We start from the raw sequence: 14283 nt of genomic DNA, 5'->3' as shown, positions 1-14283 counted from the left end.
ACATCGGAATGCTTCTTTTTACACGTTCCATCATGATATATGTGTGTGTGTGTGTGTGAATGTGTGTGTGTGTGTGTATATATATGCAAAACTTGGGTCTGACCCAATAGGCCATTTATCTGTCACTTCTGGAGCATTTTGGGAGGATACAGGCTTTGCCCAAGAGCCAGAAGTATGTCAGCATTCTGCCTAGGATGGGATTTGAACCAGCAACCTTCAGATCACAGGGGCACCAAGGCCTATATATATTTTTCACAGGCGGTGCTGTAGCACCAGTGAAGCCCGACCCGGTCGGACTGCAGCTTGCTTGAGGTGATATGTCATACACTTATGCTGGCTCATTCATTAAGGTGGCAAACCCCATGGAGCTCTCCCGCTGACAAAGTAATTGTGCAAAAAGATGACATTAGACTCCTAATTCTGCACATTGTGGCGCACAGCTCCAGCGTCCCCCCCCCCCCCACCTTAATTACAAGGGGCTGTGTGCAAACAAAACAGGAGAGAAGCAAAACACATTCATTACAACCTGAGCACTACTTAGCTAGTTAGCTAACGGCTCAGCTATCTGTGTTGCGGTCCACCTTAAATATACTGTTCAGCAGATGTTCCTATTAAGATTCTTATGGGTCACAGCAGACATCCGCGGCTTTAAGGCAAAACGTCCTGTGTGTTTTAATAAGGGCAGAGATATCGACGCGGCAGGTCGCTAAGCTGACGCTCTGCGTTTTAACGTGACCGCGTGTTAGCGATTGCGAATGGAGATGGACCGGCGGCTAGGAGGCAGGACATCTATCGTCCGAAAAAGCAACATTGGAAGGTGGAGAGAATGTTGTCCCTCCATCTGCAGCTGGGAAGCTTGGATTTAAAGCCGAAAATATAGTAGGAGTCATCCCTCTGTCTCTTTCCCCCTTAAATTACTGATAACTGTACAGGATTATTCCAGTAACTCTGTTTTGCATGTAAATAAATCCATCAGTCTGTCCTTAGCACTGTACTGTCTGTCCCATCATGAAAGCTTCACTGTGGGTTCAGGAAGAACATTATTCTGTTTCACTGCATACCTACCTGGCTGAGATGGCAATAAAGCTTTACTTGACTTGACTTGAATCGGTGTGTTTATGATTTGCACAGTGTGAGGTCAGTTGTGCGCGCGACCGTTTTCACAGCGACTGACTGACATCCTGCCCTGGGTGCTTCCCCTGCCTGGGCCTCCTGTGACAGGCTTCATGTCCGTCATGATACTGTACTGGATAGGATGTTATGGAAGATGCATGGATGTTCCCTTGAGAAAAGGAGAGTGGAGGGAGGTATATACCCGCTAAGGGCGTGTGCGGCGTGTCTGCCGAGTGAGTTGGGTGGTACATGCTGAGGTATATACCCGCTAAGGGCGTGTGCGGCGTGTATGCTGAGTGAGTTGGGTGGTACATGCTGAGGTATATACCGCTAAGGGCGTGTGCGGCGTGTCTGCTGAGTGAGTTGGGTGGTACATGCTGAGGTATATACCCGCTAAGGGTGTGTGTGGTGTGTCTGCGAGTGAGTTGGGTGGTACATGCTGAGGTATATACCGCTAAGGGCGTGTGCGGCGTGTCTGCCGAGTGAGTTGGGTGGTACATGCTGAGGTATATACCCGCTAAGGGTGTGTGTGGTGTGTCTGCCGAGTGAGTTGGGTGGTACATGCTGAGGTATATACCGCTAAGGGCGTGTGCGGCGTGTATGCTGAGTGAGTTGGGTGGTACATGCTGAGGTATATACCGCTAAGGGCGTGTGCGGCGTGTATGCTGAGTGAGTTGGGTGGTACATGCTGAGGTATATACCGCTAAGGGCGTGTGCGGCGTGTGTACGGCGTGTCTGCTGATTGAGTTTCGTGGTACATGCTGAGGTATATACCCGCTAAGGGTGTGTGTGGTGTGTCTGCCGAGTGAGTTGGGTGGTACATGCTGAGGTATATACCCGCTAAGGGCGTGTGCGGTGTGTCTGCTGAGTGAGTTGGGTGGTACATGCTGAGGTATATACCGCTACGGGTGTGTGCTGCGTGTCTGCGGTGTGTCTGCCGAGTGAGTTGGGTGGTACATGCTGAGGTATATACTCGCTAAGGGTGTGTGCGGCGTGTCTGCGGTGTGTCTGCCGAGTGAGTTGGGTGGTACATGCTGAGGTATACACCCGCTAAGGGCGTGTGCGTCGTGTCTGTGGCGTGTCTGCTGATTGAGTTTCGTGGTACATGCTGAGGTATATACCCGCTAAGGGCGTGTGCGGCGTGTCTGCCGAGTGAGTTGGGTGGTACATGCTGAGGTATATACCCGCTAAGGGTGTGTGTGGTGTGTCTGCCGAGTGAGTTGGGTGGTACATGCTGAGGTATATACCCGCTAAGGGCGTGTGCGGTGTGTCTGCTGAGTGAGTTGGGTGGTACATGCTGAGGTATATACCCGCTAACGGTGTGTGCGGCGTGTCTGCGGTGTGTCTGCCGAGTGAGTTGGGTGGTACATGCTGAGGTATATACCCGCTAAGGGCGTGTGTGGTGTGTCTGCTGAGTGAGTTGGGTGGTACATGCTGAGGTATATACTGCTAAGGGCGTGTGCGGCGTGTCTGCGGTGTGTCTGCCGAGTGAGTTGGGTGGTAATGCTTCCCCCTCATGCACCCAGGAGGCTCTTTGAAAAGAGCGCCGACTCTTGCAATTAACTTGGGGCCCGTCTGGGACCCTCCTCGTTGATGAAATATTTCAGGGCTAATCAGACTTTGTAAACACTGATTTATATTGACTTCTCTTCTGTGAACTGATGTTTCCTCATTAAAAAACAGATTAGCGCCAGAGCGGGGGAGACTAAACGCCCAAGCCTGCTAATTCAACAGGAAACAGTATTCAAAGTATGCATGTCCATTAAGCAGAGGTCCAATATTCATTAGCGAAGGTAATCTCCGCAAGCCGTTAGGGTCTCCACACCGGCAGGGCCTGACGTCTGAAGCGGTGGGAGGTGCATTCTGAAGGGCCGGCCGATTTGCATGGGGCTTTAGTAGACGTGCGCTCAAGCCTCAAAGAGGGAACATTTAGATGCAAAATCCATGCAAAGCCTTATCTGGCGTGAGACCTTGCACCTACTGCGGAATCACAATGCGGTTGCAAAACTGCGCCCCGTGCCCACAGAGCCCGCACGTCTCACGTGTGACATTTTTAGGACCCTGTCTACCCGGCACGGCGCCGTGCCTCAGCTGCCGACGTTAACGCGGCCATCACCGTTTATTCTGTCGGCTGTTAGAAATGGCGTTTGCCGCAAAATGCAGCACGGCTCGTCTGCGCCGCTCATAGCTCTTCGCATTTGCCCTCCTGTGTTGAATGCATTTCAGAGTGAGGCGCAGCGCGGGGCAGCACCTGACCAGGAAACGCACACAAAGGCTTCAGGCTCACGCCTCAGCCTTCAGCAAAGCCACTTAACCTCCGCGGCTCCGAAAAAACCCGCCACAGGCCGAATGGACGGGGACGGCGCAGAGCTGTACGACCTCATGGGAGCGGATCTGGCTAATCATGACCGCCGCGCCAGCCACGGATACGGTGGCAGTGGCAGTGAGATCCCCCCCCCCCCATACAGCCGCGAGTAGCTCAATTGGGGAGTGATAGATGCAGGTTGTCAGGTGGCACTGGAGCAGGGCCATGGCCACGCCAGATGCCAGCGCGTCGGACCGCTCGCCTCGCCTGTGATACTGGTCCCGCCCACCCGCTGCTCAGAACACCTCAGACGGAAGGTAGAGCTGAACCGGCCGCCCCCACCCCCAGAACCCAACAGGCTGGAAGTCAACAAACGTCCAGCTGGATGAGTCCCCCCCCCATTACCTGGAGTTTTATTGGCTAATGGGATGAAACATACCAATATGTCCTGGTAGTTGTGGAGCTTGGACTGTGTCTCCATCTAAGAAAAACATTTGGACCCGACTGCTGGTCTAAATATATCCGTCCCCAGCAAGCTTTAAATGAAATGCTACTAATGAAATGTGCTTCAGATAGAAAACTTGGTCTATTTCACATCCTGTAGTCAATACTGGCTTTGGTCTTGACATGGGATCACACCTAAAATAAGTCTACAATAGGATATATTAGCGAAATGAGGTGAAATAAATATACAGACGCTTGCCGAGTTACGATGGTCTGTGTCACGATATTTCGACTTTACGATGGATAAATATTTTCACATTATTCAACAAATTACATGAGATATTCAGCACCTTATTATAAAACAGGCTTTTTCTTAATGATTTTGCCCAACTGTAGGCTAATATAAGTGTTCTAAGCATGTTTAAGGTGGGCTAGGCTAGGCTAGGATGCCTGTTAGGTTAGGTGTACTGTCTTAAAATGCATTGTCACCTTACGGTATTTTTGCCATACGTTAGGTTCATCGGAACATAACCCCATCGTAACCTGGGGAGTGTCTGTATAGCATATGTGAAAGAAATGTAAATGACGAATGTACAAGTGTGCAAAATGATGTAAGACAAATGTATCATTAAAATATGGTGTGAGATACGTATACGTAAAATAAGGTGTAAGAAATACGCATGCAAAATAATACATGGGAAATGTAAAATGTGAGAGATGTACGAGTAAAATAAAGTAAAAAGTATTTTTCACGTAAAATGAAGGTGTAGGAAATATACACTAGTGGGCAAAATTGCAGAAACACAGCATTTTTTGCATTACCGTTTAGAAATGACTACACAAATATTGGCGGTAATGCTTATGAATAATCAAAGAACGTTACAAGTATCATACATTGGATGATTAAATAAGTAACTGGAGCAACAGTAGAATTAATATCTGCAAGCTCTAAAAATTGGTAATGTTTCCACAATTTTTACCAGTAGTCTATAGGTAAATTAATGTTTGATGCATGTTTAACTGGGAGTGCTTCCATCCCAGAAAACAGGGAGAGGTCCCCAACTTGAGGAGCACGAAAGCCAACCTTGGATGGTCCTCTTGAAGAAGGCCTTGCAGGCCTCGCAGGAGGCCACGCCGTAGTGATAGCCGGACGCGATGTCGCCACACACCAGGCACAGCCGCTTGGGCATGGAGTTGAGCATGTACTCGCACTTGATCTGCGAGTCCTCGGTGATGGTGCTGGAACAGTCCTCATAGCGCTTGCCGGAGGCGCCGTTGGGGCCCAAGCTGCCCGTCGGCCCGTACAGCGTGGGAGAGTCCAGCCCGTTCTGGTGCCCGTTCATGGTGGAGCTGTAGCTGCCGCTCGCATCCGACGAGCCGCCGGGGCTGTGGTGGTTGATGCTGTCGGTGAGGGAGGCGGGGCTCGAAGGCTCGGTCTTGATGTAGGAGGGGCAACTGGACTCAATGTGGCGGTCCTTGCTTGACATTCTGCAGAGAAGCCTGGCCAAAAGTAAGAAAGGAAGACAACATCAGCCAATGGCCTTAAGGTCATTTTTACCCCCCAACTTGACACCGACACAATGGTCGCAGGGAGAATCTCATTCATGTCAAGAAACCACGTTTTGGCATTTGTGGATCTGCCCACGTCTGTATGGTATCCGAGATACTGCTCGGCGATGCCGCCATCACCGCAGCCGGCTCTTGTCCTCCTTACACCTTTTTCATCATAGTAATGAGATGTTCAGAAGGTGGGAGATTTAGGGGGGGGGATGGGGTACTTGCCCCTTCTGCCCGAGCGATTGAAAGTACCTCTCCTATTGAGGTAGTATGTGTTTGATCAAGCAAGTCTTTAATGAGTCAGTTGAGTCATTTTACTCATTTTACTAATGAGTCAGTTGAGTCATTTTACTCAGTTGAGCAACCGCCCCTCAAAATGTTTTTGCATGACACTTTTTTGGAGCATAGCCCCTTGAGGTACAGCCAGCTAAGGGCCAAATTAGCTAGCTAAGACATTACATTTTGCCCATCTCACCTTCTGTGACTGACACACATTATCCAGACTATCCTACGATAGAAAAAGGCCTTGAAAATCATGAAGGGAGGAGCAAGAATATGTTTTTTTGACATGTTAATGACTGCCCTTCGAGGGGGGAAGGCAGCGGTGTCCCCCGCACAGACGGCGTCCTACCCGTGTCCCTCAGCTCCTCATAAAAAGCCAGAGCGATTGTATATCTAAACGGTGTGTTTGGCTCTGAGGCACAGCCACAGACGGAGACATATTTTTCTTTTAAGAAGCGCGTCAAATGGCCGAGCGCCGACGTTTACGTTTTTTTTTTCTTTTTTGTTTACCGTCACGGGACATTTTCTTTCACCACATGCAAGATTATTAGCAAGGAGAGCGACGCAAAAATCAGTGCCGGCTGGAACTCAGCGAGGAGAATTGAGATCTAGATGCGCTCAAATCGGGCAGGACGTTGGACGCCTTTCGACCTTGGGGTCTAACCGCCGGTGGACGGGCACAGTGATCCGCATGGCAACGACGTGAAGGCAAATGATGCCAGGCTCGCAGAGCCCGTCAGCCTCACTGCTGCTCCAGGAAACGCAAAGGATGTGGGTGTACATCATTACAGAGTCAATATTAGCTTGTCCGACATAAAAGCGATCAGTGTAGGACCTGACTGTGGTTTCCTCAAGCTATGCTTTAGCCTGTCAACACGGACAACAACAACGAGAGCAGCACCATGAGCGAAAGCCACAGACATGCTAACAAAGGAGACACCTCTCCATAGCCAGGTCCCCCCCCCCCCCCCCACACACACACCCCGCCAGCCCATTCCCTCCCCCACCTCTGCTTTCACAGGTCCCTGGGAGAAAGGCCTCTTAATGAGGCCTGTAATTAATAGATATCTCTCACTTGTCTAAGAGGACACTCCCAGGCCGAGGAAGAGGGGATTAAACATCTCCCCAGTCAACAATCCACCAGGCTCCTCACTTTCAGAGAAAAAAAAAACGGCCTGAGTATTATTTAATTTAGTGGTGCAGGTGTCGTCCACTTCACTAATTGTCATGTAAGTGCTGTGACCTGGTTCCTTGGAACAGGGTAGAGTTGGCGGTGCAGGTTTTAATGATCCAAGGTGGTCAATGTGTGGGGAAAAATAAAACGAGCAAAGAAAATTTGTAATATGACATGAGGACAGAGGAGATTCAAAGGCAGGAGGAGGGGGGAACGGACGGCAGCGACAGACTGCAAGACCACACAAAGGGCTTTTTAATTAAGGAAGCCTGTTTCTAAACGAGGGCTCTAAAAAAAAAAAAAAAAAAAAAAAAAAAACGGAACCCCGCTCGTAAAGGACGGATTCTTCTGGCGCTTGTAAAACAGTGGAGGGAGTCACATGGCCGGCAAGGCCGAGAGAGAGGCCGTTTTCAAAGGACGAGGACCTGCGCGTCCGGGAAGCCAGTTTGGGGGGGGTGGGCGCCGGTGAGAAAGCGTAACATTTAAACAGCGTGAGTCCAGGGCCGGCGGGGGGCTTGGTGGGTGTGGCAGGGTGACACGGTCATTTATTTTACAGAAGCCTTTCCGAGATTGGATTGGGGACGGGCACGGATTGCGTTTGGCGGAGACATGCTTTACTGTTTTTACATTAACGGTGTGGCCCGCAGGGGCCCCGTCGTGTCAGACGAGGGCTAAATGGCGAGTGACCCCCAGGTCATCTGTCTGATCACTTTATCATCCATCGTCTGTAATGCACCGGGAATATGGGACCCTTGCACACACGCTTACCAAAGACATCGTTCTCTCTGTGCATATCTATGCTCCAGTGTCTTAGCACGTGTGCAAATCCACATGCTTATGCATATCTATGCGTCTGCGCAGATCCAGTCACAACGGGGTCAGTGGAGTTCAGCCTGGAGGGAATAACAGGTACAGCCACACACACGCAGGCTCAACACGGCTAATTTAATAGGGCTGACTCTGTGGTGAGTGCAGTGAAATGAAAAATTCTGCTTTTTTAAAGCTAAATAAAAATCAATAATAATTATAATATCAATAATAATATACAGAAGCCTAGGAAAACACAAAATACAGCAAAAGTCTATATAAAAATATGAAGACAACAATACTATGTCCAATAAGATCACTGCTTGTATATAAATGAAAAGACTGAACACATGAGTATGTTGCACAAATTGAAATGTTGATAAATTATTTTAATTGATTATCGCAAAAAATACTTTAGTAGTGGTTGGGTTTAAGAATCTGAAAATCGGGTGGAAGAAACACAGATTCCTTTACAGAATTCTAACATTGTATTGTACTGCAACAAAAAGGAGTGGACCAAACGCTGAGCCTTATGGTACTCCAGCAGAGAGAGCGCAGCCAGAAATGAGAGAACTCGGCAAAACAGCTCTGGCGTCAGTGACGAAAGTGACGAAGGCAGGGAACAAAATGCGCACGGGGGTTGATGATGGCAAGTTTACATGCAGCGGAGAAAGAAGAGAGCTGACAGGCTGAACGAGAAAAGACATACGACAGTCAGCAAGAGAAGACAAGGGAAACTCAAGAGCACAGGGGCTCCGTCGTCAAGCTAAAACTATTAAGTGCGAGCTGTTTTTTTTTTTATGAGCACAAAAACATACATGGCTGTAAGGACAGATCTCACTGCCTGCAGTATCAATACATCAGGCCTAAGTGCCTGTTTGTCTCGCTGCACTTCCATTTGTTTGGGCCGGAAATTCCGCGGTTGCCGTGGTCGCCCCCCAGATAAATAGGTGGCAGTAGGTCTCCTTCAGGGCCTTGTGCCATTTACCTTTTAATGAATCCAATACCGTGTGAAAAGACACTGGAGGTGGCTCAATGAAAGCACTACGACTGATGTGTCTGCCACAGGAGTGAATAACAAAGAGGAGCGGCCGAGCACTGTAGCCGTTTGTCTAGTTTACAACACCGTCCTTAAGTTCCTCTACGAGTGACATTACGCTCTATAACTTCGGCTGAAAGTTATTAGCTGTCTCTGTCCTCTCCTTTTCTCCCGGTCTTTGAAATTCTATGACTCTATTAATTCAAGCCCGCAATATTCACAACTATCTATAAATTCAATTGTCAGATGGTGGGTTTTATTCTAGGCCGCACTTGAATCTAAAATTAGAGGCAGTAAAATTCACATTAGCTCTAAGAGGAATGGAATTCTAAAGGCTATATTTTAGAAGAAAAGAAAACCTCTCCGACAGAAAAGAGACTATTTGAGAGGTAACAATTTTATCTGTTTTCTGCACACAAGGCGGCTCCAATTCCGTGGCGTGCCATTAACAGTGGATTTTACTGTGAAAAGCTTTGAAATTTAGTTAGACGCCATGAATGGAAATAATAATTGTCAAGTGGGGGGGAAAAAAGACAAAACAAGGCATGCATAAGTAGTGATAAACTTGAATTATACACATTAAAGAATGGCCAATTATACCTATGTTTGGGGCATCGGGAATTTAAAATATACCTTTATTTGAGGGACTCATTTCTGATTCTGACTTTAAACTGTTGATACAAACAACATGTTTTTTTTTTTTTTTTTTACAAACATAGTAATGATAGCGTAATTAGGACAATGGTACCACTGCGACATTATAAGCATTCAAAGATCCAGATTATTCACATTGTTCTTTGCTTGTAGTAGGTTAAGAAGAGAGGCAAACCTGACTCAATTAGTCAGCCGGAGTGACGTTGGACGCTTTGAAAGTGACGCCCGACGGATAACTACGTGTCACAGACATATTAATGGGCTCCAGTCCGGAGTGACTGGATTTCAAAGGTAGAAAGGAAACAGGGAGGTGAAACTGAAGAGGAGCGGGGGGGACATCTTTACGCCTTGCTCTCAGAAATTAGATCGTTCCCCCCCCCCCGCCTTCCCTCTTTCAACAGTTAAGCATGATTATTGGGTTCAAGCTAACGACACCTTAACAAAGAATATTCTCATAGCTGGTTTTATTTTGGCTGGTGCGGCCTGGGGGCAGCTGAGTTCCTGTCCCAGGTGCAACCCTGTCCCAGATAGACAGGTGTTAGCGTCTTAAGGGTGACGCTTACGCCATCAACGAAATAAAATGACAAAACGAAAAGCACTTTGACTGAGGAAAAAAACTTTAAATTTAACATCAAACACCTGGCAAAAACATATAGAACCATCTTCTTCTTTCCTCTGTTTTTATGAATACTTTTTCTCCCCCCATTTGCAAATAGCAAGGTGTCACAGATCAACGGGAAAGTGGTTTCGTGAAGCGCCGGCATTCGCGGTGACAAGGTGGCGTCAGACTGTTTGACTGGCTCAGCGGCCTGACAGCCACAGAGCCAAACATGCAATCAGCGCATTAAGGTGCAGCCAGCGAGGGGCCGCGTCACGTCAGCACCTCCCTCCTTCTTGTGCAAAAAATGAGGCGGCTTTAAAACACAGCCAGCGTGGGGGGGGGGGGGGTAGACAACAGAATTGGTTGCAGAAAAGGACGATCTAAAATGAAAAACCCAAATTCGAAAATTAAAAACCCAAATTCGAAATAACTTCTGATCTGTGATTTATCCTTTTATTAGGTATGAATGTAAGGATGCGTTTTTTCTGGCTAAATGGGTGTAAAATCCAAAAAGGGACACATTCCTTCATAATATTTCCTTCATAACAGGAAGCCAATCAATGGACCACTGAAATCTAAATGGGTGTCAAAAACAAAAAGTATTGCACGGTTTCTTTTTTAAAACGATCCAATTCTGATGTTAGCCCCGCCACACCAGACGGCGGCACCGGCCGGGCTGCTGCCCCCCCGCTCCCCACGTGGCGAATCTAAATCCTCCTCCATCAGCTCGAGCAGATCAATTGTTATAACATTACGGGCCTGGAAAGTAGTAATTTACATCGTCGTCGATGAACGCTGGCAAAATATCACCTCTGATTACATGCAATCAATGCGATAATGGCAAAAACACATCCATACGAGGGGCGAGCGGGCCATAAAAACATCCCCCCCACGCTGCCTGACACGGCCGGACATTTAAACCCGCCTGCGAGCACGAGGACTGGCACATGACTGATTTAGATGCTCCCATCAAAAGGGTCTTACTCACGGTGCACAATTAAATCAATGCTTTGCCCCCGCCCCCCCATTTTTTTTCCTCCCTGTGCTTTTCCAAAAAAAGAGCGCGTCTTTTGAGCTTCTTTTAAAATGAATGCGTGTAGCTACGTTCCTCAAAGTGTCACGGAAGCACGCTGAGACCAGTCACCAGCTTCCCAGTGGCATCAGTCACCAGCTTCCCAGTGGCACCAGTCACCAGCTTCCCCGTGACACATGCACCTCCTTGCCTTGAGCTGATCTGAGTGCCTCTTTGAGCCACAGCATTCGATTGGAGGAACATTTATTCATTATGCTCCCATATGTTCATTTTATCTGGCGCTTATATCCAAAGTGACTCACAGTAAAAGGGTTACAGTGTATCGGAGTTCCCTGGGATTTGAACCTATGACCTTTCCCTTTGTTACTGCAATGTTGAGTTTGAGGGAAGCGTGTAGCGACTGAGGTTTCTGTCCCGATCACCTCCCTGCAGTCAGCATCGTGTATAGAGGAACCTTTAAGGACCCTTTCTGAAGCCTTGGCTCATGCATGGGTGTAAATTACGGGAGGGGATTTGGGGGGGGGTTGTACCTCCCCCAATAAATCAAACCCGGCTAATACAACCCCTCCCCCCAATAATCATCTTTCCCCCTAAATGAGTAGAGACCTCAACCCCCGCCAATGTTCAAAACAAAGTTACGCCCTTGGGTGCATGAATATAAATATTTGGTCAGATTAGACATTTGGTTCCTAAGTAACATAATGTAGCTCAGAAAGCCGCCGCCACAAGGTTACTGCTGAGTCTGCCCTCGTGCTTACAGCACCTTCGCTTGTGGGGGCCGCCCACGTATCTCTGCCGTAAACGTCTGAGAGCCTCCTCTGCTTCTCTCAAGGTTTACCTTTATTTTAACGAACAGGTTCCCCTCCCAAGGAATCACGAATCGCGAGATTACGATGTTACACATAGCCTCTGATTAAACAGAAGAAAAGAAATCACCTTTTCACATAAAGAAAGTGCATCCATGGAGGTAAGAGACGGACTCGTGTTCACCTGCTGAAAGACTTTCACCTGCCCCATTTTAACATGATTCCCTTAACACGGCCGGATTAGCCAGTGCTATCACACAAAGGTGGGTGTGCACCCCCTCCCCACACTTCTCTGACACAAACCAGAGGGTGGAGGGGGGGGTCAGGCTGAGTAAATAAGCTTTGGCATTCTTCAATAAGCAATATGCGTGAAACGGCAGCATTCTCCGAGCTCTAAAGCTTTCATCTCTTTAACGGCAGAGCAATATGGGCCAGATAAGCACAGACAGACTCCGGCCCAAATGAAATGGCATCACGAATAACAATAATAATAATAATACTACGTAAAAATCTGGATTAAAACCACATTCTATTAAACAGATGGTAAAAGAGGATTTTCCTGTAGGAAATGACAAGCCTATAAAACGGAGAAAAAAGAAAAAGGCACTAGGGGTGTGTGTGGTGGGGGGTGATTTCAGTGACCGGAGCAGGAGGGCCGCGTCTTTAACCAGATCAGATTCTCGAAATTGGCTGTCAAGTCGGGATTGTTGTGATTTATACGCGTCTATCAGGCGCGGAGAGACGCTGCCGGCTGCTCCCGACGCCTCCCTCGCTCCCGCAAAGCACCTTAAATTTCCAACGGCGCCATCTGTTACCAAATCTAATTCACGTTGCCGCCCATAATCGGGTTTGGTTCTGTAATACCCGCTCCGCCGCTCCTGTCCGGCGTTCATGACATTAGCATAACCTAGGCCTTCCCCTTTGTCGAATTTTACCCTTCCTTTTTTTTTGGGGGCGGTTGAACCATGTGACATGGGGGGTAACTTTACCCCTCAAGCACTAGATGCTTTTAACAGTTCGTAATCACAGGAGTCTAGAGTTGTCCCTAAATGCACCATAACATATAGAACAGGCTGAATTTGATTTTTTTTTTAATTCCATTCCACTTTGGAGGTTTCAGTGAATTTTTTTTTCTGATTTCATTATTATGATTATTTATTTCAGGTTATTGAGTTACTAAGTAACCAAGACAAAACCTGAGATGTTTTTTGCAGGGTGAGAACAATATCTGGACATCCAGTTTTATGAATATTATATTTATTTTTGGCACAAAGCCTGGATTAAGGATTTGAACAGAAGTGCTGAAACGCGTAAAGTAGTGCCGTAGCTACAGTAAAATCAAACTACCTCCCTTTCATCCGCCACATAAAAAAACAAACAAAAAACATAATTAAAATAAAATCTAAGAATTCCCGCAACATTCAACGTAACATTAGGCCAGGCAATGTGTGGGCGGACTTACTTTCCAAAAATAATTTTTATTTTTCCCGTGGTTACTGACTCTTCGGTGACAATCCTCCGCGCCACATTCCGCTAACGACAGGCTGCTCTGAAAAGCTGTTTGTTTGCCCGTCTGCGTTTAATGCAATCTGCTTTATTACACGTCCGGTAAATTTACAGTAACAAGCCGCTCTCCTGACAAGTTAATCACTTTCTGAGCATTTTATCATATAAATAAAATATCACCTCTGGAGAGATATAAGCTAAATCAGTTGATTCAGCCCATCTATCAGGGAAATGGCAATCGTCGTGGTAATTGCTCAAGAACAGATGGACTTTTTTTTCCCACTGACCTGAGGACTAGGCTTCTGTCTCCCTGAATCTGGGTGCTCTGAGGTGTGAGATATTAAGTGGGGGGGGGGGGCATATGACGTCCCCCTGTCTCTGTGCACGTGTTCATGCGAGAGGGATGCCAGAGAGAAGCCCGTTTGTATATTTTTATTTATTTGCGAAAAGGTGATCATCGACTTGAGGTGACAATCGTGGAGCTTGCACCGGGGCCGTGACCCCGCGGCATGTGGCACGTCTCCGCAGTTACGCGCACATGTGTGTGTCTGTGCTTGCGTGTGTGTGAACACCGCTCAGTAGGCGTGTGCCGCATGTGTTGGTCTCACGGCAGGTGGTGGACACTCCCGGTCTGCAGTGAGCATCCGCCTGTGAGATTTTTATTTCCATCTCTGAGCTGGGCTTGGCTGTACGCCCCCCCCCCCATTTCTCTCACTGCATTTAACACACACAAAGCAGCCTGACTGCACGCACACAAAAAAGTCACTCCCCATCAACCAATATTTCTCCCGGTGCTGAAGGTCTCACTGCTGAATCTGAGACTCACTCACTTTGCTCCAGCATTTAAGCACAAGAGAATTTAACTTCTTGAAGCTTCCTAGCTTACTGGAAGCCTTATTTTATAGTCAGTATAACTGGTCTTTAAATTATATTCTACTGAAAAACAGGTGGTCAGGAGGAAG

At 47.6% G+C, this 14283-nt stretch overlaps 1 protein-coding gene across 11 annotated transcripts in view; it reads right to left on the bottom strand.

Moving 5' to 3' along the window:
• The window catches only part of esrrga (estrogen-related receptor gamma a), a 157894-nt gene that overhangs the window by 53523 nt on the left and 90088 nt on the right, over positions 1–14283 (bottom strand). For all 11 annotated transcript variants that reach the window (XM_072698988.1, XM_023834286.2, XM_072698987.1 and 8 more), the window contains one exon: positions 4947–5362. In XM_072698988.1, the coding sequence (XP_072555089.1) occupies positions 4947–5349 (403 nt within the window). In that variant the 5' untranslated portion in view covers positions 5350–5362. The remainder of the gene's footprint in view (positions 1–4946; positions 5363–14283) is intronic.

The sequence above is a fragment of the Paramormyrops kingsleyae genome, chromosome 14 (assembly GCF_048594095.1).
Source record: "Paramormyrops kingsleyae isolate MSU_618 chromosome 14, PKINGS_0.4, whole genome shotgun sequence".
NCBI lineage: Eukaryota > Metazoa > Chordata > Actinopteri > Osteoglossiformes > Mormyridae > Paramormyrops > Paramormyrops kingsleyae.
The sequence above is the reverse complement of the archived record's forward strand: the minus strand, read 5'-3'. Positions and strand labels throughout refer to the sequence as shown.